This window comes from Alligator sinensis, unplaced genomic scaffold (assembly GCF_000455745.1).
Source record: "Alligator sinensis unplaced genomic scaffold, ASM45574v1 scaffold566_1, whole genome shotgun sequence".
NCBI classification, from domain to species: Eukaryota; Metazoa; Chordata; order Crocodylia; family Alligatoridae; genus Alligator; species Alligator sinensis.
Window position 1 is genome coordinate 1,814,972 of NW_005842017.1, and position 16,616 is coordinate 1,831,587.

The following is a 16,616-nucleotide window of genomic DNA, read 5'->3' on the forward strand; positions in this document are numbered from 1 at the left end:
GAGAATAGGATGGGGTTCAACGTAGACAAATGCAGGGTGCTGCACCTTGGGATAAGGAATCCACAGCACACATACAGGCTGGGGAGTTCCCTTCTTGAAAGCACAGAGGCGGAAAGGGATCTTGGAGTCATTACTGACTCCATGATGAACATGAGCCGCTAATGCCAGCCCGCAGCCAGCAAGGCCAGCAAGGCCAGCCATAACTTGTCATGCATCCAAAGATGCATCTCAAGCCGGGCCAGAGAGGTGATACTCCCCCTCTATGCGACTTTGGTCAGGCCGCAGTTGAAGTACTGCGTCCAGTACTGGGCACCGCACTTCAAATGGGATGTGGCCAGCCTGGAGGGGGTTCAGAGGAGGGGCACCCACTTGGTGAGAGGGCAGGACAGGCCCTACGAGGAGATACTGAAGGACCGTAACCTGTTCAGCCTCAGCAAGAGGAGGCTGAGGGGGGACCTGGTGGCTGCCTACAAGCTCATCAAGGGGGATCAACAGAAAATAGGCAGATAATTTTCTGCCTGGGGTCACCTGGGGTGACGAGGAACAATGGTCATAAGCTGATGGAGAACAGGTTTAGGTTGGAGATCAGAAGGCAATATTTTACAGTTAGGGTGGCCAAAATCTGGAACCAACTTCCCAGGGAAGTGGTCCTCGCCCCTACCTTGGGCATATTCAAGAGGAGGTTGGACGATCACCTGTCTGGGGTCTTGTGAACCCAGCATTCATTCCTGCCTGTGGCAGGGGGTCAGGCTAGATGATCTGTTCAGGTCCCTCCTGACCCAAGCTACTATGAAACTATGGAAGTTGCTTGTGTCGCACCGAATACCTGATGCTCATCAATGCCGCAGCATACAAGGGGAGAATGAGAGACTGAGGCAGCTGGGGGGCATTTCTTCTACATCACTTGTTCCAGGCATAGAGCAGGGGCACTTGCCCTTTATCTTGGATACAGGAGTTGTACAATTAAATAGGACTTTCTCTTATTCAAAGGAGACAGAAAGCATTTTTTGGGAAAGAAGCTAAATATTTAACCCAGCATTACAAGGTGTGAAAAACTGATACACACTTGATCTGAGCCTTCAAGAGGCCGAGAAGCAATGTAAATCGAACCCAAAAGACAAAACAGCATTCCATTTTAGAGCAAACAATGAGAAATGTCTGAACTCTAGAGGCTTATTTCTGCCCTGAAATAACTTCTGTTCAAGACACCAACACGTTTATACCAGGGACAAAAAGTTTCTTCCATCTTACTCTCCCTTGTAAAAAGATAGTTACTTGAACAGCTGGACCCAAAGCGCTTTCATGCAACTAGAGTGAATAAATGATGCAATGAGTACTTATCTTGATTTTAGTGACTAGTAAGAGACAACTACAAATGCAACATTCTGTTATCAAAGCATGTGCCTTTTCCATGTGTTTCAATCATGGTTTGTATTTCTATTTATCATGGTTCAGGGGACAAGAACCCTTTAAACATGTCATCTTGGAAGCAGTTGTTAGATATTCAGCTACTACAAAGCAAGGTGTTAAGTGGCTATGACTCCACTTGAAAGCAGTGGCACTGGTTGGTGCTCATTCCCACTGAACACCAGACCTTGTGTGTCCAAGCTGGGTGTTCAGTCCTTGGAGCACACAATTACTGAAGCACCTACAAATGGATATTTCTGAAATTATAGCTAGATATATTTCTGTCTTCTTTCAGTCTGACCTGAAGTGAAGTTAGTGCAGACCTGGGGGCATTCCCTCTTCTAATTACATTATTAGGTACTACAGTGGTAGATACTGAAAAAAACAAGACTTAATTAAAGAGATAGCTGAATTAGATAGATAAAATAATTATCAGCAATTGGCAATGAAACACCTGCAAGATGAATTTCTGAATACTACCTATATATTCTTCTGAAAACACTTTGAATGCTGATATCCTCTCTCTGCAATAACTAAAATCATTTTTGTAAGCCAGCTAGAAACCACTTCAAGGGTTTTACACAACAGGTTATATTTCCTCAATGAAACTGTTTTTTAAAATTACTTCAGTCAGCTGGTGTAATATTGGCGTATAGATTTGGCCTCTATCAAATCAATTTTAGAGCTGAGCTAAAGGAATGATGTAAACTAGATAGAGTAATGTGGGGGGTTCTTTGATGGTCAGTTTTTGACAGAAGGTGAAATGAAAAGTATCAGATAGAGGTAACGTTTTCCCAATTGTTTTTAAATTGGATTTAAAAAACCATATAATTCTTGATAGGAGTTTTAATAAAAACATGCCTTAATGGTCTGAAACAGTGTCAGCATCCATAATTAATTCTGTATGCAAATTTTTGGCACACCTATGTGTGCAAGTTCTGTGGAAGGGGAAGACTTCAATAAGTAAAACAGGGTTCAATTTAGCTTGCAAAGGATTATGATAAACCACACTTAACTGTAAGCCAAACTCTGCCTTGGCTTACCCTGTGTGCACTCAAGAAAATGCAACATTGTCTGTTATTTAACAGTCTGTCCATTAGAAATAATGTACATTTCCTTGTACATCATTATCTTCTGATATGTGTGTAAGTAATGAAAGTTTTAATATAAGGCCCAACCCTAAAATCTGTCCTCAGGCAAACCTTTTATGGAGACTCACCCCAGGATCTCCAGGGGCACGTCTTCATAAGTGGAGAAAGCCCATGCAGGTCCCAACAAGAAGGCATGGGACCCGGGGAACCCGCAGCACCACATACCTCCCTGCCAGGACATGCGTTAGGTCCCACACTGACCATGTTTCACAAGGAGGCATTAAGCAGTGCAGGTCCTGGCAAGGAGACCCAGGGTGGCATGAAACCTAGGGAATTATCAGCATCCTGTGCCTCCACGCTGGGACCTATGCTGACCCATGCCTCTTTATGAGGCCCAAGTCTGTGTGAGACCCAGAGTGGAACCCAGCATGAAGGCACAAGATGCCAGGAATTCCCCTGCTGCCTTGTCAGGACCTGCACCAACTTATACTTCACATGGAGCATGGGTCGATGCAAGTCCCAGCAGAGGCATGGGGTGCTGGGGATTGCCAGGGTCCTGCAACACCCTATGCCCCCAGGGCCCCATACCAGGACCCCACTGACCCATGCCTCTATGTGAAAAATTCTGCACCTCCTTGCAGCACAGGTCCCAGCAAGGAGGTGCAAGGCAGCAAGGGACATGAGCAAGAAGAATGCATCGCCTTTTGTCCCATCAGGGGGACAATGGACAATTTATGTTTCAGACAAGAAAGTGGATCAGTTATGGCAAGATGCATCCCGCCACAGCTGATCCACTTCATTTGGCAACGTCTGTTTATACCCTGAATTCTGTGAGTTGTGTTGAGCACCTTGGTTCGGAGTCAACAGGGAGCAGTGATTTTTTTTTCATTGATTTTAGTGGGAACTGGATCTGCCCCTGGAGAGCAGAGGCACTCAGTGCTACATTTGAATAGCACAGAGATTCTTTAATTATGTCATCACATTTTAGAATGTGTGAAATTTTTTTGAATGAATCTAAAAATGCTAGAAAATGAATGCATTTAATGCAGTCAATGAATAACCTTTTCTCACATCAAACATAATTAAAATGGATAATTTTCAACAAAAACTGGGTTTTGTTGTGCATTAGCAAATGAATGTTGGCCAAACCTGAGCAGAACTGTACACCAAATTAGGCAATTTTTTCAGCTAAGGTGGACTGGGAATTAGAAACTGGCAACTGTGTGATGCTTTAAATGCAGCCCTAATTTTAATGGTCTGAACACATTCAGACCAGATTCCAATTCTATATCACCCTGCACTAAGAGCCTGCAAGTACTTTGAGCTTGAAATAAAGTACTTAATCATGCGCTGAATACCAGCTGCTTAAACTGAGTATGGGCTAATAGTCTTTGCTGGATCAGGGTCACAGCACTCAGCACCTTAGGGCCATGCTGTATGTTACACTTAAGATGTGTGAACTGCACTTAAAACATGAGCTTTTGGGAAACACATACTAAGTGCACTTGTATTGTAGCAGTTACAGCTTTTCATGGGACCATCTCCACATCTTAGCTATCGTCAGACTACTTCACAGATCTCAGCTATTGTCAGGCTACTTCTTAGAGATAATATGAGTAATCTAGCAGTTCTGTTGGCATGGGTGGGATTCAGAGGCAGGAGTAGCACCTTCCAGGCTTAGCTCCCCATGCCTCCATCTGCCCATCACCTGTAGCAGAGACCCAGGTTGCCTCAGCCTGCCAGGGGCAGATGCTGCCAAGCTGGGCAGTGTTGGGCATGTGGTAAGGAGGGAGGATGTGGGCTCTGGGAATGGGGGTTGCATGATCTCATGGGCAGACATGCAAGCTGGTGTTGCAGTCAGTGCCTGGTGTTGGAGTCAGTGTCTGCAGGGCATGCACAGGTGGCTCTAGCCCTGTCCAGAGCAGACTGAGATCATAGTAACTATTGCTGTGTGGCTGTTCAGAACACACTCTAACTTTCAGTCCACTATGGTTACGCTTACTGTGATCTCAGATAAAGCACTTGCTTAGTATCCTGTGCTACAAGCCCTTACCTTGCAGGAGTAAGATGTTAATGTGGTGAGATTTGTAATCCAAAGTGAGTGCTGAATTGCTGCTGCGGATAGTCAGTCTCTTCCTAGAATGCATGACAGTGAGAAGCATGTTTTGCAATTAACTTCAGTCCCCTGCAAATTGGCTGGAGGAAGTACTTTTGAAATACGCCTACTGATGAATGGAGAAGTGAAGCCAATTTTTCAGGCAAAGAAACAATCAGCAGTTTTGCAAAGAGCTTTAAGTCCAGCTGCTACGGCACAATATGAATGGGATGACACCATGCAAGTGAGAAGGCGAGAAAACCTGAGTGCACTAACGGGCAGCGGCTGGTGCTGCAGTAAAAGGCTGAGGTTGGCAGTGGAGGCCGCAAGCGGGTCGGCTCTTACCTGACCACCTGCAAAAATGACAGGGGTGGAGGCGGGCTTTGGGCGATAGGGAATGGTGGCACCTTTCGGTGGGGACTAGGAAAAGGGACAAGGAGAGGGAGAGAAAACATTAGAACAACTTTCCTGCAATATTAGTAAAGAGAAAGTGTCATTGAAATATGTCATTGAACACATAAATACAACAAATGCTATAACACAATCCTTGTCCTGCAGTTTTTCCATGGGACATTAAGTCCTTTAATTATTTTGAAAGAAAAAACGTTGGTACCAGAAAACTATGATTTCTACACAAGAGCATAAAAGGCAAATAATAATTCGACAGATGGAAAAAAAAACCTATTCTCGAATTAAACTAGGCAAGGAATTCTTTTCTCCCCTAAAGTTTGTATACCTTCTTAACTTAACCCCATTCAGTCCCCTACATTCACTACTCCACAATTTCCCTTTTTATTTTTTATTTCTCTTTTTATCTATTTTTCCCTAAGTTTCTGTTCCTGAGAAAATATTTACAATAGCAGCACTCTTGAAATTCCATTGAAAAACTCAACTGTTCAGAAATAAGTGGCAATAGGAAGATTTTGTTATTAGGTCTACAACAGAGATATTACAAAGGTAAATCTACAGCCCAAGCACTTGGTTTCTTTAGGAAGACATAAGGAACCCAGGTCTAACTGGACCTTTTAAGAGTGATATGTTAAAAGTAATACTAGTGCTGATAACAGTAATATACCATTTAACGTGTTACATTTGTGCACAGAATCTTACAAATGTTGTCCCACAGAGGGTTAGAACCTGGTTAATGTCTCAAAGGAAAATAAAAGAAAAGTATTTTAAATAAAGTTCACATATGAAATTATTTTTACTAAACTGAATGGTAAAAAAAAATCCCTGGAATTGTTTCCTTGTTTCTAACAAGAAATGCCACAAATCTATCATGATCATTTTCAATGATGTTATTGTAATGGTGAATGGATTCACTTAGGAGCATAAGAAATTTAGTCCTTCCCCTAACTACATGGGAGGAATAGAACAGGTAGCAATTGTGTAGACTTCACATACACACAAGCCTCCCCAAGCAATATGCTCAACGAAGGGCCATCTCTAGATTGCCGAGTAATAAATTTAATCTCCCAGCCTACTTGGCTAATGGACTATATGATCACAATCCTAAAATGGATGCTGCCTCATGGCAGCATGGTTGTGGTTTTGTGATACAGAAGTCTGCTTGGTCCTGACATTTCCCATCATGGAATGAGAATTGCAAGGACAACTGGGGGGGCAAGGCCATGGCTGGGATGACATGTGGTTACAGCCAACAGTAAAGTTTAGCATCAGCAGCTTTTGGTCTTCTTGGGCTCCTGTACAATATGTTGGAAGCTGAATGCAGTGTAAGAACTTTTGTTGTGCTAGTGACAGAAAGGCAAAACGGAGCCATAAATTAACATACCATTGGGAGGACTTTTCCCAGACATACATGCTTCCTGCCTTTCCATCCTGCCAGAAGTCCAAGCTACTCACCCATTCAGTTTGCTGCCTTAGCCTTATCCATTTGTTGAGATGTGAATGCCTGAGCTACATTCTGTCACTATTAGCTTGAATAGTGTTTTTATACATGTATGTTGGATTATGTCTTCTCACTCTATGTTGGGTTTCTCATAAACAAATAATTGTTATGCACGAAATAAACCTCTTGAAAGCTCTTCCTATGAAGTAGTCTCCTATTTCTTATAGAGACCTCAGTGTATATTATAAATATATAGACACTACTGTCTGCAGTGGAAAAATATCAAAAACCTCACAATAAATAGTAACACAGAAAAGATCAAATCCACCAAACGAACTACACTATTTCAAAAGTTTCTATAAGTGTGTGTGTATGCACACACGTGTACATGTGCACGTATGCACACACATGTATTCCATATATGTATATGCAAAAATATGCTTTTTCTCATACTGTATTAGCAATGCAGGAAAAATTAGTGTGTTATTTCTTAGATAACAAAAGGATTCAGGATGATAGTGAAAATCACTGTAAAAAACTAAAACAAAACAAATGTTAATACTTCAGATTGTAAAAACAGCTAATAGTATTAGTATTAGTAATTAATATTATCATTATTAGTGAACCAAAACCTGAGAGCTAAAGCAAATTGGCAACTCTTCCTAAAGTCAGTCAGAACTTCAGAATGTCAACACTTCACAGCAGCTAGCAGCAGACATACACCTATTATACATCTTCATGTATTATTATACATGTGTATGGAGTTATTACTTTCAATACACTGCACTCATTTCACTTATACACCAAAATGGCACTGGCATTTTCAAGGATAATACTGCTCTCAACTAGCGATAAAGACCAAATACTACATGTATCACTTAACAATGACCATTGCATCTTTGTCCAACAGCATGGATTTTTATCTACTACTATGAAATATAGAGGTTAACCACATTTCTTTCTTTTCAAAGTACTTGTGGCATCTTTCCTGATCTAGTCTGCAAGTATTTAAATGTCATTGGTCACAATCAAGCATTTGGTTCCTTGTTCTAAAGCCTCACAATAAGATATGCATCTGTTCAAGCCAATGAAAGGAAGAGTGGCTGTTTTGCTTATGTCACAGGAAAGCATGCAATTCTCATTGGAGGTAGGAAATGAACTTGTGTCAGGCAGCCTTCAAGAGGGGATAAAGAGATGCAACATTCCAGAGATGTCTGCTGTGTTAGCTAACTGCATGTGTCCAAGGAGCAGGATCCTTCCTCACCTTGAGAGTATTTTGATTGCATTTGATTCGGGGGCTTGTTGTGACATTAAGACAGCACACAGCTAATCAACACAGCACACTGCTCTCAGTAATTGTCTGTGATAAATGACATTTCATCCCCTAAACTGTGCAAACTCTGGCATGTGAAAAATACCAGTTCCTGCCTTCTCTCACATGACAATTCAACAGTGATTGTATCACTCCATTCCATGCTAGTCCCATTCATTTCAGGATTTGCTCCAAAATGACTTCTCCCACCAAAAAAACCTGGTTTTCAAACACTTCAAGGGTTTGCCTCAGTTCATGTCAAACATTTTATTTATCTCTGTGTCCACACTCTTCTCTCTGCTTTTCTAGCTCTAGCCTTTCTTTCTGTGTCCCTCCATAAAAGGCCTCCTAATTTCTAAAGTAACCTTCATGTGACTCTAGACATGACTCAGTAGAAAATATCTTATTTCAGATTTCATTGCATTTCAACCCCTAACACTATAAATAGTAATGGAATGCACTGCTGAGTGAAAGTTCATGATATGGGTTTGAAAGTAACAGTACCAGGAAACTAGCATGATCCAAAAACTGGAGGTAAACAATAACAAACATTACTACTCCAGAGTTTTCATTGTCATTTTGGTTGTTGATAATTTTTTCCTATATACTTTACCCCCATTGTTACAGACTGTACCTCCAGCATCACCACACAGATCTGTTTGACACACTGGATAATTGCATCGGGGGTTCCCGAGATTGTCACTGCCCGCTCTGTGGAGTTGGGCAGCATGTCCCCCGCCACTTGAACCTGAGCACCTGTTGACTGGAAAAAGCAGAAAGAGGGAGGGAGAAAGGGAGAACAGCAAAATTGAATGTGTGGCAGCTGTAAAAGAAAACATCTAATGGTCTATTTCTTTGCAGCTAGCTCTGACTTTAGCATGTTCATTTTTGGTGTGTTACATGGGTTAATAATTCTTTGTTTGCACATTTTATGCGACTGCTACTGTCCTTTCCTGTGCCACTCTACATAACAGTGGATAGATATTGCAATCCTCCTCCTCCTCTTCTGAAGCCAAATATAATACCATGCTAGCACTGACAGGAACCTATGTCACTTGCACAGCTTCTGGTGGCAACTGTGTTGCTGAACAGATATAGCTGGTGACGCAGTATGCATGTAGATACTAACTCCTGAAGCTGCAAAATCAGTGTCATGCAATTGAAAATGTGGCTTTAATAAGTTACATTTATAATCATTTAAAAAAAAAAAAAAGGGTAAAAAGGTCTGCATTACCTCCCTGATTTCTTTAATCTTGGAGCCCCCTTTGCCAATCAGTGACCCGCACTGGCTAGCAGGCACAACCAGCCTCAGTGTTACTGGTGGTTTACTGGTAGCAGTGCTGTTGCTCATTGAGTTGATTATGTCCTTTAGAAGGGGAAAAAGGAAAAAAAAACAGAATTAAGTATTCTACTGTACAAATGCTATCTAAACTGGCATAAATACACGGGCAAGTTAATGTTAAACCTTGCCTAAAACTCTGTGGTGATCACCTCGTGCTGTCAAAAATAGAAAGCATGACAGTCAACTATTTCCATAGCCGCATAACCATGTATGTCAAACATTTGCAAGGTGCCAGTCAGCATTTTGCACTGGCTGCCCATAGACAGTACTGTACCCTTTATTACAGTGGTGTTTACTCTTTTGGCCCTTTGGACTAGGATAACTGATGCGAGACCAGTCTCTCATGGGGTTGACATGCCAAGTTGGGTCTCTTGTGCCCAGACCAGCCCGTGCACTGCCTTGACCCAGCCCCATGCACCCAGACTGCCCATGCTGCCTTAGCTTGGCCCTGCATGCCTGGATTGGGCTCCATACTGCTCAGCCTGTCCCTGTTCCACCCCAGCCCCATGCACTCAATCTAGTGCACAGGGTCATGCCACCTGGCCTGCAGCCTTTAACACTTCCACCACTCCCCCAACACCAAATTTTTGGATCTGTGGGAAGCCACAAGGACCATATGACAATTCTGCAGGCCAGATCTGGCCTACCAGCCAGGGGTCAAGCACCCCTGCTTTAGCACAGCTGTTTGTAATGCTTTCCCAACTCATGTTGAAGGCATCAATCTTTTTGGTCAACCAATTTGGTGCTTCAGGGTCAGAAAGTATTGGTGTTATTCACGTGAATGCTATATAACACAGTTCCACCAAGGCACTAAGATCTTTACTTGAAATGCACAAGTTTTGGGACATCTGGGACTTCATGCTTAGCTTATTTACCATAAATTGTAGCCCTCAAATGCCATGAGATCTTTAAAATATATGAAAGTCTACAAAAATGTTAAAGTACTTCCACTCATCTAAGTTTATCATGGTGAAAAAGTCACCACGTGACAATGATGAAGCACGTTACATTAGAAACCTATTCTTGGGAATATTTAGGACACATTTTCACAATGTCTCCCTGTGCCACCTAAAATTAAGTACAAGATCCCAGGATGAAACACAATTCTTTTCTAGCTAGAGATGTAAGGACACAGTATAAGCTATACTACTGAGCAATAGGAGAGATGTTGATTGCTATATGTTATCATATTTCCATCAAGCATACAGATATTTCATTCTTATACCCGTACCAGGCTGTCCTACGGAGATTTTACCAGGAAGCATGCAGGTCCAATTAAGAAAGCTGAATTTGCTCTTCACCCCAGGAGGCTACACATAGTAAATCTTTACACTTGACAATGAAAAAGTCAAAGGAAGAGAATTGAATTAAATTTGATGAAAACCCCCAGGGAGATGTCACACTGACAAAGTTAAAAAAAGTGACTGTGTAATGCAAAGTGATGGGATCTCCCAAAGCACACACCACCTTCAAATTATGCCTTGTTGAAGCAATTTTCCTGAAGAATAAAGCTTTTCACACCCTCAAAGGAAAAGGCCACTCTTCATACCATCAAATGCCCAATCCACTGTAAATACAAAGCGTACAACCCTTTCATGTGGAGTGATTCCTATGTCTGCCTTTTCCATTTGGTGAGTGAGCACAGAAGCAGTGAAAAAGGAGGTAGGTGGGTATAGTGCACTAAACTGGAACTTAGGGCACTTGGCTTCTAGGCCCAGCTCTGTAACTGGTCTGTGACCTTAGATAAGCCACTTTCCCTCTCTGTGTGACTTCATTTCCCCATCTGCAACATGGGAATAAAAGAGTCTGACATCTGCTATTGAAAGTGCAATGTAACAGTGAGCTACAGTATTCTTAAAAATCCTGTATTGATAGTCTCAAAAATTCACTCATCTCCCCCTTGAAAAGACAAGGGCAAGCACATCCAGCACCCATACAGGCCTATCCAGTCTACGTTCAGGTACTTAAACCTTGGTTTTGACAGAACAGCTCTAAAAGGAGGAGGGCAGGCAATTCCAATTTTTGTTTCTGTCCTCTTGGTCCTTTGCCTCTCTGTTAAGGCCACCTGAAAGAAAGTGGTTAGTCCTGTACATTGCAAGAAAGCTACACTGCTTGCTGCTAAGAACTAGGCCAAACTGAATGACTCCCTTGCTGCCAGGGTCCAGAAGAACCCCAAGCAGAACAAGCTTGTATATCCTTATAGAGGAAGCTGTGCCAGAATTCATTTGCTTCAGACCTCCCACCCATGGGCAACACTCCTTAGCGGACATCCCTTCTTTCTCCCCTCCCTATCGCTACTCCACATACAACCCTACCTACTCACCATTCCCCCAACCCCACTTGTCCTCTCTACCTTACCTTTCCTTCTCTCCTTTTTCCTCAGCAACTTGGCCCCCTTATAAGGCACCTCTTTGACTGTTCTGGAGGGGCTGCATGGTGTCATCTCAGAGCTCCTTCTCCAGCATCACAGCCCATTGGCTCCTCACAGCAGCAGCAACAGACCGCACAGGGAAAATGTGTAACACCAGTGCAGGCTGGCTGAGCAAGCATTTCTGTCCTGATCTCACTGCCCAAAGCCCAGGCCTACCTAAAATTTTGTGCTGCCTCTCCTTCCCATTGCCATGCTGCCCCATTACAGTAACATGACATCAGTCTCTTGACATTGCAGCATAATGTTGTAACACTGCCACATGACAATGCCATGGGATTCTGCATTCTGAAATGTAGCCACAGGAACGCACTAAACATCTCCACTTGGCCTGCAGTTATTTTCAGAAGACATTAATGGACTTGGCAGCATTTGAGACAGTACCAATCTCAGCCTGAACACTGTCTATTAAAATCTGCTCAGTAATCTTCCTCCAAAGAGGAAGGAATAAAATTTTTCACCTCCTCAAACTTGTAAGCAATCATGGCAAAAGCCTTGAAGATGGCATCCGTGGGGCCTGTGATGGTCACAATTCTTTCTGGGCAGTTTCCTTCTGAGATGTTGATTCTTGCTCCACTCTGGGGGGAAAAAAAGAAAAAGGAAAGAAAATCTTCTCATGCCCTTTAACCATCCATCAGTTTGCAGAGGGGTAAACTTAAATCTCAGCTATTGAGAAAGAGGAAAATGCAAGATGCAATTCCATTACCTCAGTTCTCTTCTTACCCTGTACCCATGTGTGCTGCCAATGACTCCACACCAATGGAAGGGTGCTCTGGTGGCATATGATCTATGACCATGGCTTTAGTTCACACATTTTAAAAGAAACTTTTATACTGATGTGATATATTAGTATGCAAAGAACATGAAGTCCTTAGATAAACGCACTTCTAATGCAGATTACTTGGTTATATTATCAAGTCTTTATTTAGGCAAACTCCCCCTGGGTTCAATGGAGCCTTGCTTGAGTGTAGACTACATAAATATGGATGAAAGTTCTCTGGACATGGCCTGCTTTTATTATCTGCTTACATCCTTCCTAACAGGTGAATGATCTTTAAAACTGATTAAGTACTTAATTGCACATTGTCTCAGACTGAACTAAATATCTGCAAAGCTTTGGGCTACTGTGTACTAAAGCTCCCACCAGCTAAATGGCATGAGCAAGCCCTTTCTATTAGTCTCATGTAGGTTTTATTAGAAGTCACTTCAAACAGCCGGGCTGCTTACCTCCTCACGCATCTTTTTCACGGTCTCTCCTTTCTGAAATAAGAAACAGAAACACAACCATTGTAACATAATCAAAAACGTTCATCTTACACTGTATCCCTACTGAAGCTTCTAAAAGCTATTACGTTTCATAAAATATAAATGAAAACACAGAAAGCTCTCTGAAGAGCTCCTGCCCTTTCCTCTATTCCCACATGTCAATTTTTTGTCTGTATACTCCTAGACATTTTCATATGTAAAAATGTCCCCTTTGTACTCTGCAGATCTACTCCCCAAGTTCATTGCAGTCAGTACTGCTCACTATACAAATAATATCATATTCAAATCTATTCAATATCAGTACACACCGAGTTTCTTTCTTTTCCAATTTCCTACTAGCAGCGGAATAGAAGCCTCCATGGAATAAGTTCACAAACACTCACAGCATGTTTAGGAAATCTGGCACTTCAGTGTTTTGTTTAAACGATGTGGTTGATGTCATGTGTACATATGGATTAGTATCTAGAAAGCTATTTCCACTTAGCTATTAATCACTCATTAGGAAAAGAATGGACAAATAAAAGCCAAGTTCAGGAGGGTAGATAGCCTCTTTATTAAAATCATTGTTAAAATAATCTCTTCTTGAACACACCTTGTAAAAGTATGACAGTATTCTAGAGTATTGATCTTCCAAACTTTCAAGGTAACCTAACTGCACCATGGCATAACACAGAACTTTTTACAGAGGTACAGTTGACCAAATGAGGTCCTATATTCTTCACAGTGAATGCCATCCAACTTGGAATTTTACATCTGTTCACCTTTCTTTTAGGTTTTCCTATTTTTCAATAAAGTTGTGTTGACATGCTTAAATTAGCCCTCATTCCCTTACATTCTCTTACTCTGCTAGTCAAGACTTATGTGCAGGGACAGATCTGGGGAGGGGTACCCTTGTGCAACCCCCTTTCATTTTTGGTACACCCAAAGTTTAAAACCAACTGCCTGGATGTGGCAGCAACATTTCTAACCAGGCACTGCTGAGGGAATCAATTGACTTCATAGCTCATTATAATCTACCCAAACCCTTCTAAAGTCTTCATTCCACAGGTGTTAACAACCCTCTCTTCTTTTTAATGTTCCTGATTTTTCATCAGTCAAGCTATTCTTTGTTCTGCAATTCTGCTGTCAGCAGCTCCTCTTAATGTTGTTTCTATTTCACTGCCCTGCAGATTGTTTATAACACATTCCAATGAAGTTATATTTGTTTTTGCTTCAATCTTAAATTGACTATACAGTCCCAGGCCCCTAGCATATTAGTAAACTTTCTAGTTTATTTTTAACTAGAGATGAATAAGTGTTGTTTTTATATCATGACCATATACATTAGTAGCCAGAGTGATGCAGAAAAGTTGAGAAAGAAGTGACAGTACTTTAGATGGACTTTTTTAGGGAAAGCACTCTTTGATCTATTCTCCAAACACATGAGAGGTCTGTCACACAATCAAATCTATAGATCTTCCAGTAATGACAAGACAGAATTAACTGCTATCAGAATGCAGGTTGCAGGTACTGTACATGTTCAAGGCTTATCATCATGGAGTTTCTAAATATGCAAGTGAAGATAAATTACCTTCCCAATGATGCTTCCAACTTCCTACAAAAAAGCCAAAGATAAAGACAATGAAATGACAGAACTATAAGACAATCTAATACAAGCTCTTAGTTAAACACAGGAGTTTGTATGCTAAGTGTGTTATGACTCAGAGATAAAAAAATTAAAGCCATCACAAAAGAAAGACGAGCAGAAGGAGAATTACTTCCTTATTTGAAAGGGGGTACTTACATTAGTTTTACAATATAAAATGTTATATAACCTGCAGAGGTTATAGCTTTACTTGCTTTTTACATTGCCACATATGTAGTCTTGGCTATCATGCATGCCACTAATCCAGGAAAGCAGCCATATTTAGCACAACACAACTATATGCTTGAAAGCTGTCCTGAATGGGGGCCTGTATATCTGACAAGAAAAGCTTAAGTGGTTGTCTGGTATTCTAGACAAGCTCTTTATGAGGCAACCTATGAACAAACAGCAGTATCATCAGGACATCACAAGCAAAATCACACACAAGAAAATAAATGTCCACTTCTTCAGAAAAAATCTCCTTTAAACAGAACAATGAGGCTCAAATTGGATAACTCTGTTATGTATCACCTCAGCAGCATACCACTCTCCACCACAGGAGCACCACCACTTCTGCAATATTCTGCCAAGCAAATGAATGGTTCAGCATTTCCAGGTGTTTCATAATGAAATGGAGGCAGCATGGTGCTCTGGGGTTTCCCGATGCTAAAGTATACCTGGCATGAGTTCTGGACAGGTTTGCATGCGTGTCTAATTAGTGCAGGAAAGCCCACAGCATGAAAGCAAGAGGAAGGTGTTTCTGTTAAAGCCCTACAAGTTGGGTGCAGGTATGGACCTTCCCAATACTGTAATTTAAAGGAGTGGACTTCCTTGAGAAGCATTTCTTGAGTGCTGCATCATGACAATCAAGGGGACCAGCATCAAGAAAGGCAATTGGGATGGCACAAGGTATTGAAAATTTTATGACAGAAAATCTCTTTCCTTCCTTTCCATACACCCTTGTGCTTCAAGGTCAAATGTTCTCTGTCAATCTCCTCCACAACCCCGTCTACACAAACATCAATTATAACAGCTTATTGACGGTCTCCTTGATACATTTTTACTCTTGTAAATAAGGGGGATGGATTTTTTTAAACTTTGAATTAGCCTAAAAAGGCTGAGAAACAATGCTAAAGTAGAAGAACAATGCCAAAAATGTCCGACTTCAGGTGCAGAATAATATTTGATTAAGTCTCATTCAGAATCAAGCTTTTCAGAGCGCTAGTGATGGGCCAGTCAAGGATACGCTGCTTGGGAGAGGACTGATGGTCTGCTGCTCTCACAGAAATGCTGGCCTTCAGGTGTCATTGAGGATTACTGTCCTCAGAGCCAAAAGCACCAGGTACTTGGCTGACTCTTTCTCCTTCACAGGTGCTGGATTTCCTACCCTTATCATTAATGCCCTGCACTTCTCCCAGGGACAGTCATCCACTGGAGAGGATACATGCACCAACTTAGCTTTAAATGGTCCCCACTTTCTGCAGGGAGGGCTGCACATGTTCTCCCAGAGTGTGGGGCTAGGCTCTGACCCCTGCAATGGCCATTGTACACAAAACAGCATAGCTCTGGCCAGACATAATCCCTGAGCTCTGCCCTACCATGTCTCAGCACTGCCCAGAGAGCATGCCTGCTCAGCACCATGCCCTGGGGCTTGCAGGCTTGAGCATATTATTGTACAGCATTTGTTAACATTCTTTGTGGCCCCTCCATCTTGTCCCACTCTGATGCTCGGCCTTCTACTGCAGACAAATTATTTATTTCTAGTCTCCCTCTCAGGACCATCCAGCCTTGGCAGGGAAGGCACACAGTTGGACCCCTCTGGTGGTGCTCTGCAGGGATGTGTCCCTCTCAGGGTAATGGGAGGGATCCAATGCCTGGTGACAGAGGAAGGGGAACTGAGCATCTTTCCCTGTGTATGCTCACATGAGGGAACACTGCCACATGTTTTCTGTAGTGTTCTTGTTCTCTGCTGCCTATATCAGCCCTGGGGATGAATGGAGACTCCAGATGTGGGAACAGACCACCTGGAGACTGCCTGCATTTCTGGGGGGAGGCTGTGGGCACAAGGATGCTCCATGAGTAAGTGTGTGTGTGTGGCACGAGTGTGTGGGCAAATGAGTTTGCAGGAGAGTCTCTGTGTTGTCTAGCAAGTAACTATATTTGACTGTTTGTGGGACTACTCCCCCCACTTTTTTTCCTGCT

The 16,616-nt window shown here is 42.2% G+C and overlaps 1 protein-coding gene across 28 annotated transcripts in view; it reads right to left on the minus strand.

Annotated features, from left to right (window-relative positions):
- The window catches only part of PCBP3 (poly(rC) binding protein 3), a 247,485-nt gene that overhangs the window by 72,999 nt on the left and 157,870 nt on the right, over positions 1 to 16,616 (minus strand). For 26 of the 28 annotated variants that reach the window (XM_025202249.1, XM_025202248.1, XM_006022070.3 and 23 more), the window contains 6 exons: positions 14,361 to 14,384; positions 12,752 to 12,784; positions 11,986 to 12,102; positions 8,989 to 9,120; positions 8,389 to 8,517; positions 4,939 to 5,013 (listed from right to left, as the gene is read on the minus strand). In XM_025202249.1, coding sequence (XP_025058034.1) covers positions 4,939 to 5,013; positions 8,389 to 8,517; positions 8,989 to 9,120; positions 11,986 to 12,102; positions 12,752 to 12,784; positions 14,361 to 14,384 — 510 coding nt within the window. The remainder of the gene's footprint in view (positions 1 to 4,938; positions 5,014 to 8,388; positions 8,518 to 8,988; positions 9,121 to 11,985; positions 12,103 to 12,751; positions 12,785 to 14,360; positions 14,385 to 16,616) is intronic. The other 2 variants (XM_025202268.1, XM_025202267.1) reach the window with 1 other exon arrangement.